Source organism: Ixodes scapularis, unplaced genomic scaffold (genome assembly GCF_016920785.2).
Source record: "Ixodes scapularis isolate PalLabHiFi unplaced genomic scaffold, ASM1692078v2 PGA_scaffold10__122_contigs__length_95168666, whole genome shotgun sequence".
NCBI lineage: Eukaryota > Metazoa > Arthropoda > Arachnida > Ixodida > Ixodidae > Ixodes > Ixodes scapularis.
This window is the reverse complement of record NW_024609836.1, coordinates 21,101,534-21,127,769: the sequence shown is the minus strand read 5'-3', so window position 1 is coordinate 21,127,769 and position 26,236 is coordinate 21,101,534. Positions and strand designations below refer to the sequence as shown.

The 26,236-nt window shown below is 46.5% G+C and overlaps 1 protein-coding gene across 1 annotated transcript in view; it reads right to left on the bottom strand.

Annotated features, from left to right (window-relative positions):
* Window positions 1-26,236, bottom strand: part of LOC8042925 (zinc finger FYVE domain-containing protein 26) — a 207,899-nt gene that overhangs the window by 110,256 nt on the left and 71,407 nt on the right. Inside the window, exons 13-16 of the mRNA XM_029966725.4 lie at window positions 21,198-21,426; window positions 13,606-13,809; window positions 2,751-2,861; window positions 683-903 (exon numbers count right to left, since the gene is read on the bottom strand). Of these exons, the coding sequence (XP_029822585.3) occupies window positions 683-903; window positions 2,751-2,861; window positions 13,606-13,809; window positions 21,198-21,426 (765 nt within the window). The remainder of the gene's footprint in view (window positions 1-682; window positions 904-2,750; window positions 2,862-13,605; window positions 13,810-21,197; window positions 21,427-26,236) is intronic.

The following is a 26,236-nucleotide window of genomic DNA, read 5'->3' as shown; positions in this document are numbered from 1 at the left end:
CTGCGACCAGAGCCTTGCTGCGACGACAGACAACAAACACCAACATCGAAATCCCTGCAAAGTATCATTTGTAAAGCTATCGCTCTAAAACAAGACCAACAAATTTCAACAAAGAGCATACGTGTTCATACACGACCAAGTATGCAATAAAGATAACTTGTGGCACCATCTACCGATGGCCGCAGCAAGCAAACAACAGAGTGCATCGTTCCTTGTCTGTTCTGTAAACACACCAGTCGAAGATACGTTTCAGGCACCATACTCATAGCGAGAATTCCATCAAAGAACTAGTCACTGGATCTAAGAGTAGCAGCACCAACTTTTTCGTACGGCCGCCATTTTGGTCCATGGAGTGAGCAATTTCTCCTCGACCTCTTCATTTTTGTCGAGTCAATTAAAATACCAGGTGACAGGTTGCTTTATAAAGACAATTCTTGTACACTGAGATGTTGCCATTCACACAGTGCCAAAGACGCTTATATTGGCAAGGAAGCACCATAGCGACCTTGGTGCGACTGGTTCAGAATGACCCTTTTGAAGATTTGAAAGGATCAAAATGGAAATTGCCATAACAACAAAGACCAATCAGCCAGTCGCCTTACAAAGTCGTCCGTATGGCCTCTTTGCAAACGGCTAGCAGGTTGGGAAGGCACTCTCCCAAAATCCAGAGACTTTACTCAACCTGGGGAGAGATGGCCGCCGCCTGCATCACGGCTCCGTGGACGGTCAGCAGGTTGGCCAGGTTGAGAAAGAAGGCCAGGCGCCCCGCCCCTTCCTGCAGCTGGCACAGGTCGACCTGACGCAGCTCCTGGCAGCCCAAGGACCACGCTGCAAATGCAGAGCTGCGGCCCAGGGCTCCAGCTCCGCCCAAGGTCACAAACGAGTCGCCGGCCTTGCAGTGCACTGCATCAAGGAACTTGCATGTATTCACACATACGACACGGCGCTACGGAGGCATGCGCTTGTGTCCAGCCGGGGAGGCTACAAACTGGTTCGCGACTGCTTACGATGGTCATAAGTGGTCGCCAGAGGCTTTGGTTTTAATGCGTTAGCATTAGTGACCTGGTATATGCGTCGACCTTAGACTGCTTTAGAGCACATGTATTCAAAGACTGCAACGTTGCTACAGCCCCACTGGCTGCAGAAAGTGGTTAGAAACACCTTCTGCAAGTGCCAACAGATGTCGGCGGGGGCTGTATTTCAAGAGGCCACGCGATAGGACGAATAGCAACGATGGCCGTGCTGGATTGGCTGGTTATAGGGAGCGCCGCAATGTCATAACAAACGAAAATCGCCGGCGGAATCCCCCCCGCCGATTTCGGCGCCACGCAGTGGGGGACAGCGGGTACATCATTTGGCGAGCGTCAACCCACCTTGACCCCCTTCCATGTTCCCGGCGCTTCGCAGCTGTAGTGTCACGCACTATCAGCCGTGCCGACATCAGCAAGATAGTGTCTCAAGTGTGTGTGTTTGCATTCCTTGTTTGTTTCCCTTAGCATATAATTTAAGGAAATGATTGCCAAATAAAGGGGGCTGACTCGCACAGCAACAAGACATGGTGTCAGATGGCGGATGGCTCGGGGCAGACGACAGATAACAGCGCATCGCGGCATACAGGACCGGACAAAGCCAGTGGTGCAATGGCAAGCCTCGAGTCACTAAACCACTTCAACTTTGACAACGTGAGTGACTGGCCAGCGTGGGTAGAAGAATTTCAAGACTTCAGCTTCGCCACCGGTTTCAACAAGGACGACGAGACCCAAGTAAGGACTCTTATTTACTCTACGAAAAGAAAGGCCCAAGAAGTTTCTTGGTTGGCAGTGAAATCACATTTTGATTTGGATAGTGTATTGCACCAAGAACATAATCACTAGGTATAGCTAATTTCAAAGATATACGTCTTCATTGCATACGTTCATCTGAACTTGCTGTTGATGCTGACATGACGGAGGTACAGAAGATTGCATTCTAGTTTTTTGTTTGTTGTTTCTGTCTTCGGTTTTTCACGACCAACACTTACTGACGTTTACAGGGGTTTTTTCCACCAAAAGAATGAAGCCTTTATTTTCCCTCAGTTCTTTGACTTCTTTTCCCGTTTTATTTTTATTGTATGATGTTTTGTAGATTCTGTTATTATGTAACTATTTTGAGCTGCTGAACTTAAGGGGCAGAGGCTTTGTCAGGCACCACGCCTTTATCTCTGCCCCCTACATAAAAAACCTGCAAAACAAATTTTTAAAAAAATGTTCAATCTTTAGGCGTGTATTTAGTTTGGGCAGTGGTTATCAAATGGGGGTCCCAGACCCTTTAGGGATCCCAAAGCCCTCAACAGTTTACCAAGCCAAGCGATAAAACTTCTATTTTCTTGGTGCTGGCTATTCCACAAAACTACCAAACCATGTGAGCAGAGTGGCTGATTCCTCTCCACTTGAGAGCTTCGAAGTTAGTTTGCACGTATTCCTTCATTTGCCCTTTTGTCAATGTCCGATATCAGCCACCTCCCACGATCCAGAAGGGGTCCCTCAAGTGGTTGGGAACCATCGAGTTAGGCCATCAACAAATCCTTTTGTGTGTCGTGATTCAAAGTCGCTATTAGCTGCCACGTTTTTTGTCTTTTCCCGTACTTGAGGCTTTTTAATGCTACCTCTGGCAACACATAAAAGTTCCCACTCGTTTCCCCTCGAAAGTATAAAAAGTGAACTACGTCCCTCGGTGAGGATGCCACGGGAGGCCAGGTGAGAGGTACGCACCTCTGAGCAGGCTTATGAGTCCCTTGAGGAGGCACTTGACAACAAAGTTGGGATGCCTGGCGGCGGCAGTCGTGGGGACGCCGGCGTAGTCGTTCAAGACTCTCGGTAGAGCTGCAAACACAACACAAACCACCTCAGTTTATTAAGCACCTCGCCAAACCCTCGCCAAATCACGCGACTCGGCCGTGTCGTCGTGTTTTGGTAACAAGTTCTGGGGACTTTTAATTTCTAGATTAAAATTAGAATTTCTTCCAAGAGAGCGGACGAGCAAGTCTTTGGAATGCCTCCGGCACACGTTGGCTGCTCACTCCAGGGGCACCAGATGCCCAAGCGTCGTTCGAGGCTTGACAACTCAAGGTCCTCACTGCTGACTCAAACGGAACTAACGAGACACTCGAAACTCCCATCTTAAGAAAAAAATATAATGCTTCCACTTTTATGTTCATCATATATTTTTATTAAAACGCTAGTTGCACCAACACACGGCCCCAATGCGTCGCCGCTATCTGCAGGTCACACGCGGACGCTCTACTTCACGCGGTTCCTGCGCACACACAGTGCCCACACCTCGTGCAGGCTCGTTCGTAAAAGGCACGTTGGCCCATAGTGCCATTTTCTTTGTGACCTCATTTGTATCTTGCGCTTTATATATTTATGCATCAAACCAACTAGCCCGCTCCCAATATTTTTATGGCACAACGAGTGTCAAAGTTGTTAGAGCGCTCATCAACTTTATTCGTGAACTATTACTTTCCGCCTCGTAATGCCTCTATCACGCTAGGTCACGCTCTCACCCACATTTCTAATTTTGTTCACTTTTCAGTTTACAATGTTTTAATTTTGGGGGATTTTAATATACCTGGCATTAAGTTGGATTTGAACATGTCCAGTACTGATCTAAGCGTCGGATGTGAACAGAAATCAGGGTACTCGATTTTGTGAATTCTAACGGTCTTCATCAAATAAGCCGTGCCGTAAATGCTGCCGGTAATGCCCTTGATTTGTGTATGACTGACGTCAGACTGGCCTCGGAGGGCGCTGTTGCCCATCCAGTCGTTCCTGTTGACAAGTGGCATCCTCCTTTTCTAATAATGGTCTCCTTTCCGTTTACTATTAGCTCAAACATGCAGACTCCGGTGTTTAATTATGCTCGTGCTGGCAACTACGGGCTGTACATGCATCTGAACGGACTGAGACACTGTTTTTACACGTATTGACGTTGACCGTGCCGTCACTCGGCCGACACATATCGTCAAGTCTGCCATGGAGCGCTTTAAACCGGTAAAGTATAGTACTTGAGGTGAATTTCCCCGGTGGTTCTCACGTGATCTCCGGCGGGCACTGGCATTGAAATCGCATTATCACGAGATATAAATCGTCTTGCTCGGACAAATGGCACCCTTTATTTGAGGAGCATCGCTCTATGGTGAAGCGATAGACTAAAAGAGAATAAAACCATTGCACGACTCAATATTAAGTCTGACCTTAGGCATTGTCTGGACCGACTTTGGGAATATGTTAGGAGCAGTAGGCCATCCTGAGGAAATGAGGCTGTAGCTCCTAAGAATCTGACCGCTCACGTCTCCACGACTCTTCGAGAGTCTGCGATATCTATTTGCTAAACACTTCTTAGCTATAGTAAACCCCTTGTCCTGATAATCTCCTTCTTATGTCAAATCCTGCATCAACGATCAACAATGTGGTTTCGGCCATAACAGAATTTGCCCCGAAAAAGTTGTGTGGGGAAGATGGGATTCTTGCCTTCGTTGTTAAAGGGGGTTCTGTTATCTTGGCCCTGTGCTGCGGTACATTTTTACCGTCTCCTTAAAGACGGGGACACTTCTGTCGGCGTGGAAAAATGCTCCGGTTGTTCCAGTGCACAAATTTGGAAGCTCTTCGTGCGTCGACAATTATGAACCGATTGCTCTGCTTTAAGCTTTTTCCAAGGTTTTTGAGAAAATTGTCTTTCCGAATCTGAGTTTTCATTTTAGACCACTGCTCAGTCCAAGTCAGCACGGTCTTTGTTGTGGACAATCTGTTGAGGCTAACCTCGTAACCATTTTGGAGTTGGCAAAGCCTATAGTTGGGTCCTGTGGCCAGGTTGATGTTATTCATTTTGACTGTCTTAAGGAGATTGACTTCGTAGATCACAATCTATAGTTGAAGAAGCTGTTTAATATGGGTCTTTCTTCAGGTCTTTGCAACTGGTTTGGCAGCTACCTTAGTAATTGTTTAAATATGGTGTCCTACTTAGAATGCAAATCATATCCTTATGTGTTAAATTCAGGAGTACCACAAAGGTTAACCCTGAACCTTTGCTTTTTAATATTTTTATGAATTACCTCGAAACTTGTGTCAGTAACTCCGAGATGCTACAGTTCGCAGACGGTGTGAACATTTCTCGTAAAATCCACGCATCTACTGACCGTGAACTCTTACAAAACGATGTTGATGCGAACACCTGTGGTGTTGTGCAAACTCGCTGATTTTAAACCTCACCAAAACTAAAATTGTCTCTTTCTCCCATAATGCAAATGTCATTGTTTATCTCTGTGAACTGCATGACTCAGACATTTCAAGACCTTCAGTTGTATGTGACCTTGGTGTTTCGATTGACTCACGCCTCATGTTTAAGGAGGGACACAACCCAAAAAAGTAAATTTCTGAACCACTTGTCTGATTTAAATTATATTTACAGGTCTTGTTTCTGTTGATGTTGAGAACATTTCTGCCAAATTTTGTTAACCTGGGTGAAGCACAAAAAAAACTGCAAAGGTTCAAAGATGAAAGTGGGCGTGAATGCGTAGGAAAACTATCGTTTTGAAATTACCTATAAATTTGTCGTTTTCATGTGTTATATTGCATTAGGACAGTTCAGAGCAGATAAATATTGAGCTATATTTCTATGTTATGCCATCTTTCATGACAAAAAAGCCACATAAACACAATTACAGTTTTTTAGATTTCCATCCTTTGTCCAAAAGTTTTGTTTTTGAGCATGAAAAATGACAAAAATAAAAAATACAAGCTCATAGTTATCTTCCCCCTAAAATTTCACCCCAGAAAAACTTATAAAAATGAATCCAAGTTATGTAATAACAAAACGATAGTTTTCCTAAAGTGAAATTTATGCCAGAAAGTGGAATGGAGAAAAATGTGTTCAAAGTGCTCCAACCTCTACCTTTTCTTTAGCGTTGGTAAACCGAAAATAATTTATAAAAAATTAACCTATGCAGTACAATCTAATGAAACTTTCTGGGGATACCCTCTAGATGTTGGTGGATGTAAATACGACATTTTTCAAAATGAACGTTTTTTTTGCAGAAATTGTTTTTCTGGTGGTGTCCCCCCTTAATTACCATGTTTTGAAAATTATAAATGATTCATTACACATCCTACGCATAATTGGACGCATTACCCGTAAAGTTTGCAGTTACACCTGCATCCTCACAAATTTTGGTCATTTTTCGGTCGTTAGTTTTATCAAGGTTAATCTTTTCTTCTACTGTGTAGAATTCTCTAAGTGTCAGTCAAGTGCTAAGTTTAGAGAGCGTACAACGACGATTTGCAATAATTATCTGTGATCGCTACATTGGGCAGAGAGCATTTCTAGAGAACAGCTCTAACTAGGGTTGTGCGAATATTCGAAATTTCGAATAGTAGTTCCGAATAATACACTATTCGATATTCGCTTTGATAACAACTGCATTATTCGAGTTTTTCGAAGTGCTGATTGCGGCGGGTCAGCCCCTTAGAGTGCACTTTTCACCAAGCACCGGTACGCTGCGGAGAAGCAATACCCGCGGAAGCGAGCTCTGCGGGCGTTGCTTCTCCGCAGCGCACCGGTGCTTGGTAAGAAGCGCACTCAATGGGGTAACCCGCCGCGATAAACACTTAGAAAGGTATGAATATCGTAGTTGCATGCAAGGAAGTAAAGCATACATTCAAAGCGGGATAGTGCATCTCTGCCGAGTGTATTCCAAAATAAATAAAAAGTTTGTTAATGTGTATATCTACATTGTAGTAAAAGTTTCAAAATTAAACTGTTATGCAAGAGTGTACTACGTTAGGCAGAGATGCCCTTACAATTCTTTTTTAACTCGAGATTAAAGGAAGAATCTTTTATATAGCAAGATTTGTAAATTCACTCCTTTGGGTATAGTTGGCCATCTCTACAGGATTCATTTTATGTCAAATCCGTCGTTTACTTGCCATCCCAAGACACCAGACCTTCTGAGGTCACAGTTCATAAATATGGATAGATTAAACTAAGTTTATAAATTAACAAGCGGAACAACCTTCACAAGTTTAGCTGGGTTTTCGTCTAAGAATTATGCAATGGTAGTGAAAGGCGTGGAAAAACTATTCGAATTCGAATCGAAAATATTCGGGCAAAACCACTATTTGCTTCGAATTCGATTGATTGATTGATTGATTGATTGGGGTTTAATGGCGCAGCAGCGACCAAGGCTATAATGCGCCAACAACTAGGACTATTGCTGAATCAAGGTTGAAGAGAAGAAAGAGCTATAGTAGCTTGTAATTTAATAAAACAATGATCATGAAAGTACAAGCGCATAAGATGTGGCAATGAATACTACAAACTATTAAAATTATAGCTGGTCCAGGAGTCTTATATCCTTAAGAAAGTTGAAAACACACTTGTGTGGAATCAACGGCTCATCACTGAGTAAAAGGGCGAGATGTAATGGTGTATGCTCTTGGTAAACCTTAGCAAAGTGTCTGTGGCGTTCTTGGTCATACAAAGGGCATACAAGTAAGATATGTAGGATGCTTAACGGAATGTAGCAGTGTTCACACTCCGGAGCATCCTCCCCACGCAAAAGATGCCCATGGGTTAGACGGGTATGACCAATTCGCAGTCGGCACAAAACCACCTCATAAAAACGCTCGCGGTGACGTGCACTCTCCCATTCCTGAAGTAGTGGTTTTACTGCGCGCAACTTATTGTTTATTTCTCGGTCCCATTCCTCTTGCCACTTGCGTCTTATGGAAAATTTCAGAACATGCCTATATTCTCTGTAAGGTATTTTCCACAGGTCGACTTCTCGATCCTTAGCAGTACTTGCTGCTCTGTCAGCATCCTCATTTCCGGCAATTCCGACATGTGAAGGAACCCAGCATAGTATTATTTTCTTTTTCCGTTTTGCGGCTGAAATTAGCCTGTTCCTTATTTCTATTACGAGTGGATTGCGATCATTTCCCACTCTGGCAAGAGCTCGTAAAGCACTAAGTGAGTCGGTGTAAACAATTGACTTGTGAAGCTTTTGTTTAAGGATCTTATCTGTGGCGAGGAGTAAGCCATAGAGCTCTGCCGTAAAACTACAGGCACTGTCATTTATTCTCCGGACAAGCTGCATCCCAGGCCCGATCACTGCGCAACCCACAGAGGAATCAGTTTTACTACCATCAGTGTAAAAGCTTATAAAGTCGTGATACTGTACTTGGAGCTCAAGGAATTCTTGTCTCAGGACTTCGCGAGGAGTGTCCTTTTTGTTGAATTTCGTTAGCTCCAGTTCGCACTGAATGGGAACTAGGTCCCAAGGGGCTGCCGAACTCAAACACTGTACAACTGGAGGCAACACGTCCAGTCCTACAGACTCCGCAGAATTGCGAACCCTCATAGCAAGAGGTGGAACAACTGAAGGCTTGTTACTGAAGGTTCGCTCGTAGCGTATTCGTTCCATACAGTGTAAGGTTGGATGGTTAGGAACCGATCTAATTCGCATAAAATATGTGAAGCCCAGTTCAGATCTTCTTTTCTCTAGAGAGAGCTCGTTTGCTTCTGCGTATAGACTAAGAACAGGAGATGTGCGAAAAGCACCGGTAGCAAGCCGCAACCCCTGATGATGAACAGGGTCCAGCATTTTGAGAACCGATGTCCGGGCAGAACCATACACAATACAACCGTAATCAAGACGGGATCGAACGACCGACCGATAGATACGCAAGAGACAAAGACGGTCAGCACCCCAGGACACATGCGACAGGACCTTAAGTATATTAAGCGATTTAAAACATTTCATCTTCAGGCTCTTGACATGCGGAACAAAAGTCAATTTGGAATCAAATATAAGACCTAAAAACTTGTGTTCAGTTTTCACTGGGATAGGAACATCATACATAGTCAAAGAAGGTTCGTGCAAAACTCCGCGGCGACGTGAGAAACTCACACAGACGGTCTTCTCAGGAGAAAATTTAAAACCGTTGACATCAGCCCATTTGACCAAGTTGTTGATTGTGAGCTGGAGCCGACGTTCACATATGGATGGATTACAAGACGATACAGAAATCTGCAGATCATCGACGTACAGTGAGTAATGAACAGATGGAGCTATTGCGCGGACAATCGAGTTCATCTTCACAATAAAAAGAGTGACGCTAAGTACACCACCTTGAGGTACTCCATTTTGCTGCGAAAATTCTCTAGAAAAAGTTGTCCCAAGCTTCACGCGAAAAGTCCGGTTTTGAAGATAACTCTGAATGCCACTTAACATTCGGCCCTGTACACCTAAGCTGAACAGATCCTGCAGTATGCCATGGCGCCAGGTTGTATCAAATGCCTTTTCCAGGTCAAAAAAGACAGAGACACAATGCTGCTTATTTACAAATGCCTCTCGCACAACAGTCTCAAAACGAACTAGGTGGTCGACCGTGGATCGTCCTGAACGAAAGCCACATTGGTACCTGTCAAGAAGATTATTACTCTCCAAATAAAACATCAGCCTTCTGTTGATCATCCTTTCTAATGTCTTCGAAAGACAGCTAGTTAGTGCTATAAGCCTGAAGCTGGAGGCACAGGCAGGATCTTTTCCTGGCTTTAAAAGGGGGATAATAACGGCAGCCTTCCAGGACAATGGGAAAAGACCCTCGACCCAAACTCGGTTGAAAAGATACAAGATGAGCTTTAGAGTAGATGGATGAAGGTGCTGAAGCATTTGATAGTGGATACCGTCCGGTCCAGGGGCAGTCTGTCCGGACGAATCGAGAGCCATCTGCAGTTCGTGCAGCATGAAAAGAGAGTTATAAGGCTCTTGCAAACCACCGGTCGTAGGCACAATCTTTTTTTCTGCATGTAGCTTATGCCGCCTAAATGATTGCGTATAGTGTTCGGAACTAGAAACAAATTCGAAGTGCTCACCAAGAATGTCAGCCTGTTCGTCAAGGCTTGCAGGACATATTCCATTCCGGCACAAGAGTGGGACAGAGAAAGCGCCGTAGGAACCCTGAATTTTATGCACGCGGTCCCAAACTTCCTTTATAGATGCACTGCTATTGATTGAAGAGGCATATCCTCTAAAGCTTTGCCGCTTGGCTCGTCTTCGAATAAACCTTGCCTGGGCCCTTTTTCTTTTAAAACCAATCAGATTACTTGAAGTAGGGTAACGCCTAAAGATACCCCATGCACGATTCTGTTCCTTTTTTGCCTGGCGGCAGTCTTTATTCCACCACGCCTTCGGCCTTTTTGGGAGATGCGAGGACGTCATGGGAATGGCGATGATTGCGGCCTGTAATATGTGTCGAGTGATATGCAGAGTGACATCATCGATCGAAAGATCATCAAGTGATGAACAAGCTAAAACTGAAGAGCTGCTAAAAGTTGCCCAGTCAGCCCTCTCAAACTTCCAACGAGGGGTACGCGTTTGAAGACCAGCAGGAGGACTGTTAAACTCTAAAATAATTGGAAAATGGTCACTTCCATATGGGTTTGGGATGACCCTCCATGAAAACAGCGAGTATAGTGAAGGATGGCAGATAGAAAGGTCGATGGAAGTAAAAGTCCTGGTTGCTGAACTAAAGTGTGTGGCTTCTTTAGTGTTAAGTAAGCACAGTCCCGTGGAAAGAAGAAAACGTTCAACAAGTGCTCCTCTAGCATCCCGTTTACCACTCCCCCACAATGGGTTGTGTGCATTAAAATCGCCTAAAATTAAGTATGGAGCCGGGAGCTGACTAACAAGATCCTCTAGCTCTTCGTACTGCAGCTGGTATCCCGGTGATATGTACACTGAACAAACAGTAATCACCCGGTCTAGCAGTATTCGGGCAGCCACAGCCTCGAGAGTGGTGTAGAGAGCCACTTCGGCAGATGGGGTTGTGCGCTGGGCAACTACAGCAACACCACCAGACGCCACAGAGGAGTGCAACCTATCTTGTCTAAACACTTGATAATGGCGGAGTACATTTGACCTAGTTTCTTTAAGATGCGTCTCCTGCAGACAGAAGGCAGCAGGGCGGTGTTCGTCTAATAAAAAAGTGACATCATCATAATTACAAAAAAGCCCACGACAGTTCCACTGTAAAAACAGAGACATGGTGAAGATTAAAACTGGAAATTAAAATTAAAATTATAACTGGCCTTTAGGACACCGCAAGATAACTAAGTGGACACTTGCTTATGATTCATTTCTAAAGGGACTACGATCCCTTTGGGGGCAAAATTCTAGGAAGTTTATTTTTCTTTTTCTTTTCTACGACCTGAAAAGGTACTGATGACTCAGCACCTGAAGGGACCAGGTCGTCGTCAGAGGGTGGCATGCTCTCATCCATCATTTCATCTACTGACTGCTGGCTTGCGGTCGAGTATGCCTCGTCCAGCTGGCCAGGCTTTCGAGAGCTGGTCGAGGCGGGAGTGGGCAAAGCCCTGCCTCGGCCTGAAGAGCGAGCAGACGACGAGGGTGTCCGCTCCAGCTCCTTAGAGGAGGTGGTCTGCGACGGACCCTCTTTAAGGACTGAGGGTGGTGCGAGAGGCACCACCCCTGATGCCTTTGGAGGGGATACCTCCTTTGGTGCCATGGTGTCCATTGCCTCCTTTAAGAGAGGCGCGGCAGCACCATTCAGGCACCGTGAACCTTTTGGCTCCAACGACAAACGTGGTCGTGGAGCCGACCTTGGGGGGGCAGGGGGTGTCGGCGGGGCTGCCAGGTCTTTGGGACAGACCTGGGTTCCCACCGAGGTTTTCGGTGACACGCCCCCTGTGCGTCTTACCGTAGCAAAGGATCCTTTCTGTAGAAAAGAAAGTCGCTTCCTGGCCTCAGGAAACGAGATGTTTTCTTTTACTTTGAGGGTAATTACTTCCTTCTCTTCTTTCCATTTTTTACAAGAACGGGAGTAAGCGGCGTGTGGTTCGCCGCAGTTGACGCAGTGTGGTGGGTTTGCGCAGTTGTCTGACGGGTGATCGTTCTGACCGCACTTGGCGCACGTGGTCTTGCCCCTGCAGCTCTGGGCACTATGGCCGAACCTCTGGCAATGGAAACATCTCCTGGGGTTCGGCACATATGGCCGTACTCTACAGTTCAAGTACCCAGCCTTGATTGACTCGGGAACTTTGCTCAACTCGAAAGTCAAAATAACATGTTTTGTTTTGATCTCTTGCCCCTCTCGACGAAGGGAGATTCGCTTTGCAGCGACAACTCCTTGGTCACTGAGGCCATTTACGAGTTCATCTTCTGTACTTTCGAGGAGGTCATCTTCAGAAATCGCACCTTTTACTGTGTTCAATGTACGGTGGGGAGTGACTGTCACTTTATAGTCAGAAACTGAATTTAGTGATAGGAGTGCTGTGCTCTGTTCACTGGTTTTAATTTCAACGAGCAGATCTCCGGATGTCATTTTTTTGGCAGAGAAGTTCTTTCCAACAATGGACTCAAGTGTTTTGGAAACAAGGAATGGTGACATTTTCGCCAAAGGTTTCTCACTCTCAGAGTGCATCACAAGGAATCTTGGAAATTTTTCTGCAGATCTAGTAGTATTAATCGCATGTACTTCGGTGCGGCCCCTTTTGGGGGGCCGATCAAGAAAGGTTTTTTGTTTAGTACCCATAGAGATGGGAGAGAATTTCGATGCCCCGGGTGCACCACCCACCACGGAGCCCAACACGGGGGTAGGCAATGTGCCATAACAAATATGGCTTTGCTGACAACATTACACTACCAGTGCTGCCCAGGCACTATAACCTAGTGTGGATCCGGACAAGGGGTCTATCGCCACCCAAGGTTAGCCCTTGCCGCCAAAGAAGGTGAAAAGGAATAAAAGAAGAGCAGAGAAAAGAGAAAGATAAGAGGGGATAGTAGAAGATGTGGCGACTGACTGAATCATCCTGGTCGGGCCAAGCCAGGACACCCGTCTATAGGAAGCAGGGGCCAAAGTGGTGTGTTGCCTCGCCCGGGGGGCCCCGAAGGGTCCAAACCTACCCCGGGCTCAGCTCAACCACCAGGATGCCCTTTTCCCTGGACACGGGCTCGCCACGCACAGCCAGACTTGGGTGGGTCTTAGCCACTTTTACTCAGGGTCTGTGGTGTCGCCAAAGTGGCTGGGGTCCGTGGTGACGCTACTCACCAAGCACCTAGCACCTAAGGTGCAGGCGCCCCCTGCGGAGCTCGGGGTCCGTGGAGACGCCACTCTCCAAACACCTGCTTTCACAGGTGCCCCCTGCGGGGGCTTCGAATTCGATTCGAACTCAAAATCCACCATTCGCACAAGACTAGCTCTAACACAAATTGCTCCCCAGTGAACCAAGGGTCGTTGCGAACTCACCCAAGCACAAGGCAAACATAGGAGAATCAAAACTATCTCTCTTCCCCCAAGTCTCTCTCTCTCTGTCATGACGGTCAGAAGTGGCACAAACACCCTGTATACAATGCGCAACGCCGGTGTTTTTTTATCAAGTACAAAATAAAGCTAGGCCTCCCCCTTGCAAGTGATGTTTTCCTCCTTCATTGCGTATATTAAAGCGTCTGCAGCAATCAACCACCGACGTCTTTGCCCTGTTGTTCTGAAGCGACCGCAATGCGACTTGGAAAGGGGTGACCAAAGAGAGCAGCAGAGAGGGGTTCACCAGGAGTTGGGGAGGTTGGAGGTGCCAGGAGTATCCTGGGGCAGCAGTGGCGTGCCAGCACGTGGCCGAGGCTCAGCTTCATCTGCAGGGCGACACCCTCCAGCCGCCTGGGCGCCACCTCCTCTTGCAGCACCAGGCGGGTCAGGAGTGCCGAGGGGCTCTGGCTCAGCACCCACAGGTGGCTTTCCTCCAGGTGGCGCCCCACTGCGGGAGACGTTTACTCTAGTTCAAATTCTCATTCACTCCATCATGCAGGCAAAGACGAGAGAGTAGAGAATTTGTCAAACACAGGTGCATGGGACCCATTTCGCAGAGGCACAATAGCACAAAACGCACGAGTGCAGTTTGTTTTTTCATTCAACACCACAGGTGTTAGCCAGAGCGAGACACAAGCGTGCCACACGGGCGCCACCTTGTATGGCTCTTGCGGGACGTCAATGAGGCAAGTGGTCACATGGTACGTCGTCACACCGCACTCGCTGGCACATGTTACTGGGAGCCCAGTCCTTCCAGAACAGTTGCGTTACACAGCTCAGCGGCCATTGAAATCAAGTGAAAAGACAGTGGCGTCATGGTGCAGCTTTTAGCAGAAGCAACTCCCATAGACATCACTTGTATTAGCTGACCTTACCGTAAAGTTCCGAAAGAATGCCCACCCAAAGTGAAGAGATAAATGGTGAAAAACATAGAATGGGCTGTTTTTGGGAATGCCATAGCAAAGCCTTATCAAAAATTAATGAGAAACACCAGGGCACCCCCTACAAACCACGTGACGTCGGAACTGATACTACAGATCACAAACACTGCAAATTCGCATTTCACGAAGCGATAAACATGCGGGAATTCTTTACAAACTCCTGTGTCATGGAAAAGGATACTGCAGGTTGCGGATGCAACAGATTTGCATTGTACCATGCGAAAGACCAGCAGAAACCCGCCAAGAAATTGCATCTCACGGGAACGAATACCGCAAATCGTGGTCACAGCAGATTCAAGTTCTATGGTGCACCAAACACGCGGGAGCCCGCTACAAACTTGACTGTCACGGGAACTGATATTGCGCATGCAGATCGCGGACAAAAACATCTGAACCCATTACAAACTCACCCGTCACACGAACCAGTGTCACAAATTGCGCGGTTGATGTCGTTCCTGTCAGACATCGTGTGATGTTTGGCGGGAAACAGGAAATCGGCAATGTCGAAATCCCAAGAAAATACGACGACATCGTCAAGGCAGACAAGGCAGCTCTGCCATTTCAGACCTGCCAGCACGGCGTCCACAACACGCTGGAATATGGCTGGTGCTGTATAAAGTCCGAATGGCATTACTTTGAACTCATATGGTCTGTCGGGAGTGACGAAGGCACTTTTCTCGCAGTCGTGTTTGTCGACTTCAAACTGCAAGTAGCCACTCTTCAGGTCCATCGGTCTAACGTATCATCAATGCTGGGAAGCATATAGACGCCTTTCTTAGTCACAGCGTTCAGTCGACGATAGTTCACACAGAACTTCAGGGTTCCGTCCTTTACAAGGACAACTGGGGTGCCCACGGACTTCTTGAGGGTTCAATAATGTTGTCGTCGAGCATTTCCTAAGCTTGCTCTTGAATCACCTTCCTTTCCTTTCAGGAGACTTGGTACAGTGACTGGTAGACAGGGAGCGCGTCGTCATCAGTAATGCTATGGTGCTTCGCTACTGTTGTTTCTTGCACCCTTGATGTTGTGGCAAAACACTCACCAAATTCACTCAGGTCAGGCAGCTGTCCTTGTTCAGCAGCTGGAAGCTTCGGAGCGATGTCAAGTTCCAAGGGCAGCATTCTCTGTGCTGTGATGATGTCGGCTCTTCCGAAAGTGCAGCGATTGTGGCTGAGTTCTGAAGTTCGTCGATGTGCCTCACAGCGATACCTTTCATAAGGTGCTGTGGTTCTTCTTGAAAATTTGTAACAGGGACCATGGCACACCCGTCTTGAAGTTCTGTTACTCCTCATACGACACAGATTCCTCTTTCTAGAAGCAACAGGAGGCTTCCCTCGAGCAGAACTTTGCCACAGGAAGCTTCAAAAAGCTTCATCAATCCTGACGGGTACGAAAACACTCGACCGCGGCCGTAAGTTCACATGGTTTGCAAGGACTCGGATTGCAGATGATGTTTGCTTTGGGTTCCTCCGGTGCTGGGACAGGTTTTCGTAGTGTCAGCCAGTTTGCTCCGAGGTCGATGACGGCACCATACTTGCAGAGAAAGTCCATTCCGAGGATAACGTCCCTCGCACGGTCTTGCAAAACAATGAACTTCACAGGTCACGTCTCACCATGGATCTCGACGAGAGCAGTACATCTCCCCACTGGTGTGATCAGGTGCCCACCGGCGGTTCGTATTTGAAGGCCTTTCCACGGCATTATCACTTTCCAGAGACAGCGTGAAAGCCTCCCACTCAAGACCGAGTAGTCTGCTCCGGTGTCCATGAGAGCTGACGCATTGCGGCCATCGATGGTCACATTGAGACTGTTGGGCACCGTTGCAAAAGCGTCGCTCCGATGCATGTCGTCGGTCGAGTGGGGGGCATCCAGTGTTCTTCGAAACACTTTACGTCGTCAGTTTACGACAACTCCACCTCCAGGAGTTGCCGCACCAATTTTTCCTGGCGCCACAAGGGCGACACACTCTCACGAAGGGGTCGGTGCATCGGCGAAGTTGGACGACTTGGCGACGACAACCGGGACCCGCGGCGAGGTGCAGACGGGGAAGACTGACGTCGTCGGAGGTACTCTCGGATCTCCTGCAGTCGCTCACTGCAGCGTGGGAATGGGTCGTTTGGGTGGAAGCCGTGCAGCCCTGTTTGCTGGTAGGAGCAACAGCGGTAAGTATGGTCCGCTTCCCCGCAGTGGTAGCACAACGGGCGTCAATCGGCCGTCCTCCATACGTTGGTCTTTCTCGGCGCAGCTTGTTTAGGGCGGACGTGCGCCTGATCTTCCTGGCATTGGGAATACTGCGGCACTGAAGGTCACGTCGGGGAGACACCATGCAAGGACGTGGTGCTGGTGATGGCTGTTGGACCATTGCGGCATAGCTTAGAGCGAGCACCTCCGGTGCTGGTATGGTGACAAGAACCTTCTCTCGGACAACCTTGGCGGGAGAGGGAGGATGTGCGATCAGCAGTGGGTAGCATCTTGCTAAGCTCTTCCCGGACAATGTCGCGGACTGTCTCTTGGAAGGCTGTCGTCACCAGAGGTGTTCAGGTACAGTCGGGAGAGGAGACAGTTGAAGGAGCAGGCACGCCGGCAGTGCATGCTCGATGTTGGTGACTTCACTCACAAAAGCGTCGACTATCGTTGGTTAATGGCAAACCAGGCCTCCGAAAATTTCACCTTTCGCGCCGGGCATGAGGATGCAAAGTTTCTTCTCCTCGGCGGCCTCCGGATCGGATCGAGCACTTAGGCACAGGACGTCTTCAACAAAGCTGGTCATGCTTTCGCTGGGGCCGTTCACCTCTGTTTGAAGAAGATCTGCTCACTGGCGACGGAGGTGGTTAAGGAACATCCACTTCAGTTCGGCGGGGCAGGACTCCCATCTAGTGAAGGAGGCTTCGTGGTTTTCAAACCAGTGCATCGCAGTGCCTTCAAGCGAGAAGTAGAGGTTGTGGAGGCACTGCTCAGTCATCCATCCATTGTGGTGGGCTACACGTTCATAGTGTTGCTGCCAATCCTTGATGTCCTCGTGAACCTCCCAGTGGAAAGGGGTCAGAGTCCGGGGTGCAACGGGCAGGTATACGATGGCGGCGGCAGCCGAGGTTTACGGTGACCGGTTGTCCACTGTCGGCCTTGTTGGCTGCTTGGTCTTGAGTGGCAAAAGTCCGAAGTCCGGGCGTAGGCCTTGGGAGCTGCGACCTAATCGGGTTTCGTTAGTGTCTTTGTTGGGTCTTCATGGGCTTGGGGTTGGACTTCCACAGCAAGCACTCAGAGGGGTATGCTGCACGGACATGCATTACCCAGCAGCTCCACCAAAATGTCGCAAATAACAAATAATGAGGCGGCGAATAACTGGAGACACTAAACGTTTTAATGGGGGCGAACTTGTGCCCAAAACAAAATAGAAGAAGGTTAGCGTAACAGGCGTCAATGTCAGCGAAACAGCAAGATCAAATGCTGGGGCAAGACTGACTACAGCTTGCCATGCAGAGCCCCTTTTCTACAAGCGAGTGGTTCTGGAACAATCAGCATAGAAATGTTCAGCGTGTAGAACATTCTAACCTCGAATAAGCAACAGGGTTCTTTTAATTTACCAAAACGTGACATTTACAGAAATAACAAACAGGTATCTCCGCTTTTTGAGTCGAAAATATTCTCTGCTATTTGACGCTGGCTCTCGGTGCCATATGCTCGTCTGTTGGCGGCAGTTGGCGTCGCGACCGCTTGCGCCATCTCCTCTCTTGTGCCAAACGGCATTGTATTGTTTGAAGACTGGTGGCTTCGCTGCCTTTTTCTTTTTTTTACTTTTTCCTGAGGTAAGCTTGCTCTTTGCAAATTTTATGGAAAAAAATGCACCACCTGTGGGCAATGCTGCACAAAATTGTAGCGCAACAGGTGACGAAACCGATTTCTGCTGACGATTTAAAGAGCCTGGCCACTATTTGACACACCCTGTACATTGGTTGCTGAATGTCTTACTGTTGTTTACCATTGTTTCTCTACTTACGTAACCCTCGGGCACCGAGAGGAACTAAATAATTAAACAAATTTAGATACAGTCGAATCTCGTTAATTTTAACTCGAGGGGGGCCGAAAATTTGTTTGAATAAAGCAGAGTTTGAATTATCGAGAGTTCCCTCCCATAGAAGTGCATAGGATGGGACCTGCATGTTAGTTCGAATTATCTGAAGTTTGAATTAATGAGAGTCGACGGTGTCGGGGCGCTCTGGCAATGCCATTGTGCTCTCGCGGACTGTTGAAACAATTCTGGAAGGAGAAAAAGTGCTTCCTGCAATTTTCGGTAAATCTTTAAATAAGTGGCAACGGCGCTTTCAACGGGCGTACCCTCAGTACAAAGCATAAAGCACCAGCGTAGAAAGAGAGAAAAAATACCGCTCCTCATAGTCATGACCATGACACCCCCGTAGAGGCTTCCGCAGTTTGGTCCCCGAGATTTATGTTTTGGTTGGACATCCTTCTTTAATTACAGTTATCTGTCAAATATTCACGTCCAGTTAAAAGATTGCGCGGTACATTTGCTTCGATGCATGCATTAGTAGGCCGCTCTGATATGCACTTGGAAGCAATATGCCACATCACCCGACTTCTGATTCGCAAGGCCGACACTTAGCTTTGGATATGTTCCAAAGCCAAGTGTCGACACTTGGTTTTTCATATGATCCGTCGTGCGATACTGAGTGAGGACTTTATGAAGAGTTTCACTCTTGCTTTAGCAAACATAGTAGTAAACTTGTATCTTCAGGCACATAATCCTCAGCCTGGGGGAGGAAGAACCTTTAAGTGAAAAGGCTAAAAAATTCGGGGCATTTTTCAGAGTTTAAAGGTTCAAGAGGAAAACAATTAGAAACAAACTTTTTTGATAGAGATAACTGAAAAGATACAAACAAGGTAGTGGACTTGATTCTGAAAGCCTGGGGCCTAGAGAAGCATAAAGAAACACCTTAAGTGTGAAACTATTTTTTCACGATTATGATCAGAAAGAGAGGCACTGCAGCGTTAGAATTGAATGATCTTTGTGGCGGCTATGAGACCGTCAACCAGCATGCGCTTTCACCAAAGCTGAATATGTGGCCAAAGCACTTCCCAGAACTGCAAGCTCATTGGTAAAGATAGATAACTAGGCAAGTTGGTAAGAGTTGTTAAGTCTGTAGAAATCCTGCTTATTAGTTAAGGTGATTTTTGTTAGGAAAGTTTATCTTTCCAAAGTTGCGTCGGCATTTTTTTTTTTTTTTTTTTTAGCTTTCCATGTTTGTGTCGGCGGGGCCAGAGTGGCCGCAATGCGGGAGTGGTTTCCCCGCGGCCGTTAAGAAGCGTCTCGGGTTTTGGGAGTCCGCTCGAACCGGGACCGGGAGAGCCCGCGTTTGGAGAAGCGTGTAGCTTTTAGCCGAATGTGCCTGTATATAGAGGGTTTTGCCGCCTATTGTTAAATTCCGCTTTTTGCCCGATGCAATAACTTAGCGGTTGGCGCCAGTCAGACTGGGAAAATTGCAGAGAACAACTCTACAAGGAATTTAGGTTTGGCGGTTGGTGTGCCAGGCTGACAGCTCGCCGACCATTGGAGAACAGTGTACCACGTGGGAGTGGTGAAATTTGAAGGGATTAGTTGGACCCTGAGGGGAAAGGAGGCCCCTGTGAGTCTACAAAAGGATCCCCAAGAGGATTGTGGAGGATTGGCTTTGATTCGATTTTGGGAGACTGGGAACAAAAGTAGGAGGTTTAATTTTGGGATTTCAACTCGCTGTTGAGTTGTTTTGTTTCATAATAAATGTGGCCACACTGGCCACTGTAAAGCCAACCAACGTCACAATGTGTTCAGCGGGATCGAACAACTTTTAGTATTTTTTTTTTTTATTATTAACTCCCCGGGGGCTGTCATCGGGCGAGCACCATCATCGGTCGTCACCATCCGGACCAGGACGCGCCCACCCCCCTACCATCCAGGTCCAGGCCCTAAAGGAAAGTTGACTGAGTTCATGTTGAAAAACAGCACGACTGGGACGAGGACAAGAGACGAAGAGAACACAAGACAAGCCCTGGCTTGTCTTGTGTTCTCTTCGTCTTTTGTCCTTGTCCCAGTCGTGCTGTTTTTCAACATGCAAGCTCATGCCACCTGAGCTTTCTTTTCTTCCACAATTGAACAGCATCGTCACGGTAGCTTCAACCTACATGTCGTCATTAGGACGCACTGTCACTGCTCGATTCCAATGCTGCAAGTGGCTTTTGGAAACATAAACTGTACACCCATGTGTAGACACAATTCACTCGAGCCTCCCCTAACAAGTATTGTATCAAGAAAGACAAGAATGTCAAGAACAGTTTTTTGCTTACCACTCACCAGGAGTTGATCGTGACAACCAAGCCCCCTGGTGCATAACACATTCTGGCAAACTTGTCGTACAGAACGTTGTTTCTCACCGAAATGCTCCGAACAGAACTTCAGGGCCTCAAGGGGCATCGAGAGCCGCTTACCTCCACCTTGCTCAAGTTTTGGGGCCACTTTTCCTAAAGGCATTGTATGTGGTACCCGTTACGGATCTTGGCAGCATTGGGGGATACCAGAAAACTACCGTATTTATTCGAATATAAGGCGAGGTTTTTTCCAAAATCCGTAGTCTCAAAGTCGTACCCCGCCTTATATTGGAAGCTCAGTATAGCAATATGACGATTTTTTTTCTTTTTCTTGGGTTTTTCAACTGCCCCCTCGCCTTATAATTGTGACCGCCTTATATTCGAATAAATACGGTATACACACGCAAGCAACTCTCATGAAGTCGATAAAGTCAACCACCATTCCTGCCAAGCCTGTACTGTATTGCACCTAAGCCACAGAAGAGGTGCTCAGCAAAGGCGCTAGATGCATCAGAAGCAGTCAAGGTCACCCCACCTTTAGTCCTGCTGTGCTGGGAGGCCTCCCGGATGGCCCCGTGCAACTGGCGCGTGTGGGCGTACACCGCCCGGAGGAAATCAAACTTGAAGGCCGGCAGGAAGCGCAGGTTCCCGCGCTGGTCGCCCGACGTCGCCTTGGCCAGGGCCAGGAAGGAGGCGTGCAGCTCCACCCGGCTGTCCGAGCTCCCCGAGGACGAGGAGGACTGGCACTCCAGCAGCACACGCACCTGCACACATGCAAAGGGGGAGAAGGCAGGAACCTGGCAAATCATAAACGTCCTCGTCGGTGGTCCCAAAAAAAAAAGAAAGCGGTACAAGAACAAAACAACTGTTCAAGTTGCTCAAGCGCTTGTCGACTCTTATACGCTCGTGTCTTCCTGCGGCGCAAGCTGAAAAGAACTAGGCACAAAGCTTACAGGTGATGTTTTACCGTTTTTTTGCGCGTACATATTAAGGCATCGCCGGCGGAGTGGGTCCGTCGGGACCGCCCACTGGGACCACCGTTGTCTGCGTCTACGCCCCGCCATTTTAAAATGGCTGGAATGCACCAGACATTTTCCTCTAGGTTATTGTATTAACTCTAGGGAAAGCCAAGCAACTCGGCTGTAGCAATACAATCCGAGGTTTCGAGTTGAAGACTGCAGGGATTAAGTTACTCACAGGGCAAAGCCCACAAAGGCACGATGCGTAACAAGAACGATCCCACTGCGCAAAGGCGTTGCCAAAGAGTGGTTACCGCACCGGGTTCATTCGCCAACTGCTATTAACACTGCTACACCAGACAATGAACCAGATCCAAATTGTCATATCCGATAATTCCCTATTCCTACGTGCTATTTTTGTTGGCGCAGATAGTGAGCAAAAAAATACGAGCAGTCGTATTTTTTTGCTCACTATCATATTTGTTGGCGCAGTTGAGACAGGATGATAGCCGCGACACGTCGGGGTCGTTGGCCGTCTGCATTACGATTGCACATCGTGGGGACGGCCAAGTCTCCTTTTTGCAGACATGTGTGCCCCGACATAGAAGCTCTGTTTGATGGTTTTACACTGGCATCTAAAGGAACTAAATCGGTGCGGGTTATTGGGCACCAAACAGCGGTTCTGAGTATTGTAACACTCTGCACACCGTACTGTTTGATATTCAGGGCCTTTACCCAAAAGCAGACTTTGCTATCTTCGGTGAGTAATTTTCCAAACATTGACTGGGTTCATTTTACCACAAGCAGGTTGAATGATACGAGAGTTTCTCGGTAACTGTTTGAATTTTAACCTCACCCAAGTCGTCGAACAACCCACCCGTGGTGACAATATTCTTGACCTTGTCCTTACAAGAACTCCAGAAATAATGAAAACTGTTAACTGTGTTGCTGGCTTAAGTGACGACGGCATTTTGATCGTAGAGTTACGGTATCTACCTGTGTGCCGAAGCGGAGACCAACTGTTAAAACAATTCGTAAGTACAACAAAGGTGATTATGTCGCAATAAATCGGAACCTGTGATCGTTCTATCAGTGGTATGTTGAAAACTTTTGTTCAAGATCGGTGGAAGAAAAGTGGTTACTATTCAGAAGGGCAGCATTGTCCTGTCATGTTTGTTCTTCTTTGTCGTCTATTTTCTGAGCTGTTTTCCCCATCATCTGTAACGTCAACCAACTGGCCTAGTTCACCACTGTATTAAACTTAATGATCTCAAAGTTATTGTACACAGCGACGGGCGTAACCCCTGGTACAATAAAACATTTCAGCCATTAAATAACAAAATGAAGCGCAGATATAAAATAGCAAATAGAGTAAACAATAATGTTGTCTGAGACAAATATTTCTCATGTCTCAAATCTTATACAAAGAGCATAGAGTTGTCGAAAGAAAAGTTATTTTCTTTGGACCTGCCAAGAATTGTGCAAAGTAACCCCCAGAAGTTCTAAAAGATACTTTCACCCAGAGATAATACTGGCACTATCCGACTTAAGAATGAAAATGGAAACGCCGTGTCCGAGCCAGATTGCGCTACGGCTTTAGACAACTATTTCTCTTCCGTACCCTCAAACGAAAACGTTGATCAGTACCTAGTTTGCCTCGCTCTGGTTTTTAGCCCCTGGCCCCCATTGACACTAGCATTTTTGCTGCCGGAATACTTTGAATTATAGAAGGTTTAAAGCTCTCATCATCTTGTGGTCCAGACAATAATAGCCCCAAAATTCTTAGCAATATCAAAGTATTATCTAGTGAGTTCCTCAAATAATATTTTTTCACTCGTTACAGCAGGGATGCCTACCACTCGACTGGAAGCTGGGGAAGGTCATTCTGCAGCCTTTAAAAGCGGTGATCGTGCACTGGCCTCACACTACTGTCCCATATCATTAACCTGCCTCACGTACAAACTTCACGAGTACATATTATTTTCTCACATAACATATCTGGAAGACAATAATTTTTTTTTTTTTTTTTTACAATCATCAATACGGATTTTGTAGGGGTTTTTCATGCGAGACGCAACTTTTAGAATTCAAACACGAGTTAATCACTAACCCTGATTTGCATGGCCAAACCAATGCTGTATTTCTTGAAGGCATTCAACAGAGTTCCCCATTGTCATCTTATTTGTCTTATCTACCTAGATCATTCATCCTCATCATCATTTCTTTGGTATTGGTAACCTAGATTAGCTTCTGATATTGTTGGAACAAGGAGTATTTTTGTAGCTTTCTAATGACATATGCCTGTCACTCTGTGTTCTTATGAAATTTTGTTAACGAGTACAAACTAGCTTAGCGGCTATGGGTTCATATGCTTTTTTCAATACTTTTTATATGTTTTTCAGCCAATAAAAGTTTAACTGAATTGAATTTCAAAACTTTCTAACCTGGGTATCGACCCTCTGGTCCTTTCTTGGATATGTGACTTCCTTTCTCGCACTCAGTACTAGGTCCATTACTGTTTCTTATTTTTATTAACAACTTACCTGATTCAATCAACCGTAGTATTCGTCTCTTCGCTGACGATTGTGTCCTATATCACAAAATTACTTTGTCTAATGACCATTGCATCTTCAGAAGGACCTTGAACTAATTCATGCCTGGTCCTCCAAATGGCTCATGTCATTAACATCAACGTTATTAGAACCAACTCAGTTCTGGAACTCCACTCTGGAGGGGGGTTCCTTTGCGTGGCACCTGTTAGAGGGCGCGCGCTCCGCATTAATACTCGCTATCATCATCATTGACGGCGCGCTTGTGGCCGTTGCATCTGGCCTACTGAGCTTACGGATGTTCGTGGCACTTTTTCTGACAGTAGCAGACGTCAAAAATGCCACCCAAAAAGCTCCAGGTTGGCAGAGAATCAGGCGTGCTGAACTTAGCTCGTCCATCAAATCAGCGTGCCCAAGATAATAACGGCGACAGAACGAAAGCAATGACCCCAACGGAATCGAAGCATTCGGATACTTACGCTCGTATTGGTGTGCTGCGATCACGGCCAGCAATGGAATTGCCTTGGTAAGACGGCACATCTACTATTACAGTATGTACACACTAGCCCCGATTGTAGCCACCGGATTGTGGCGCTGACAAATTTAGGTTGTTTGAAACGCTTCGCGCTGTCAGTACAGCTAAGGCGGCGGCATTTTGTAATAGTATAAAGCGTATGCCATCATGGTCCCACCGCTTATGATGCTCAAGTTGTATTTTTACTGGCGAAAGGGCGAAAACCAACCGTAAACCCTGCTGGTCGCCGAGGAGTCGGGTTGGGACTTGCAAACAGTTGCAGCGGTTGGCAGCCACGGAGCAGTAGCAGACCAAAATTCGCGGATTAATGCGCTGGCAGCGCCACCTCGCCGCAAAAGAATCGGACACGGTTTCGGACTGCCTCCAATGTACGGCGTCTATGGGAAGTTCCACAACTGAGTTAATATAGTAACGGTGATTAACATGTCAAAATGTAAAGTAGTTCACTTCCCTCAGAAAGATGTAACATCCGATTTTTCGTATTCTATACGCCTCTGGACTACAATGGCACTGCCTCCATATATTAACATCTTGGTGTAACACTGACTAGCGACTTAAGGGGGGACACTACCCAGAAAAACAACAATCTGCAAAAAACACTGATTTTGAAAAATTACATATTTACATCCACCAACATCCAGAGAGTATTCCCAGAAATTTTCACAAGTTTACACTGTATAGTTAATTTTTTTATAAATTATTTTCTGTCCACCAAAGCTAAAGAAAAGGTAGGGTTTGGAGCACTTTGAACACATTTTTCTTCATTCCACTTTTTGGCATAAATTCCATTTTAGTCAACCTATCGTTTGATAATGGCAATACAGAAAAGGCTCGTTCTTCACTTTTCCTGACTGAAATTTAATAAGGAATGCGCCTATGGAGTTTATTTGTCACTCTACGAATGTCTTTTATAAAAAATGTTGACATTTTGTTAAAGACACAGAAGACCAAAAAGTTGACCAATTTTGCAGAAGAAAAAATTGGTAAAAATAAAAGACTTTTTACAAAAAGCTTTCTATAGTTGCACCTCCTACGCATTCTACTACATATCTAGCGAATAAAAATCTTGAATATTGGGATAGTTTTCCGACGATAGATTAACTAAACAATGTGGGCGTGTTGCTGATAGAAGCTGCCCCAATTTTCTTCCCACTTGACCGACAGACCTGAAATTTTGTTATACACCCTCTAGCTTGACCACCAGCCTACCCCGTAAGTTTAATTAATTTTAAGCCGAGGGTTCAAAAGTTGGTCCTCCCAGGGAGTGTGTCCCCTTAAAGGGGCCCTGCAATCATATTTAAGCATCTACCTTTTTTGTGGTTTCCACGTCTCTTCGGGTTCGGACAAGCTAGCGGGCACGGAGAGAGTAATTAAATATCAGTGCATCATATTTTAACCGGATGACGCAAAAACCTCCTCCATCGACGAGGGCGACCCTCAGTACCAAAAGCGCGCAAAATGTGACGTCTTTGGTTTTGGGCTTACTACTGGTCAGAGCCGCTAAAAGCATCTCTTTAGTCGAAATACAAAA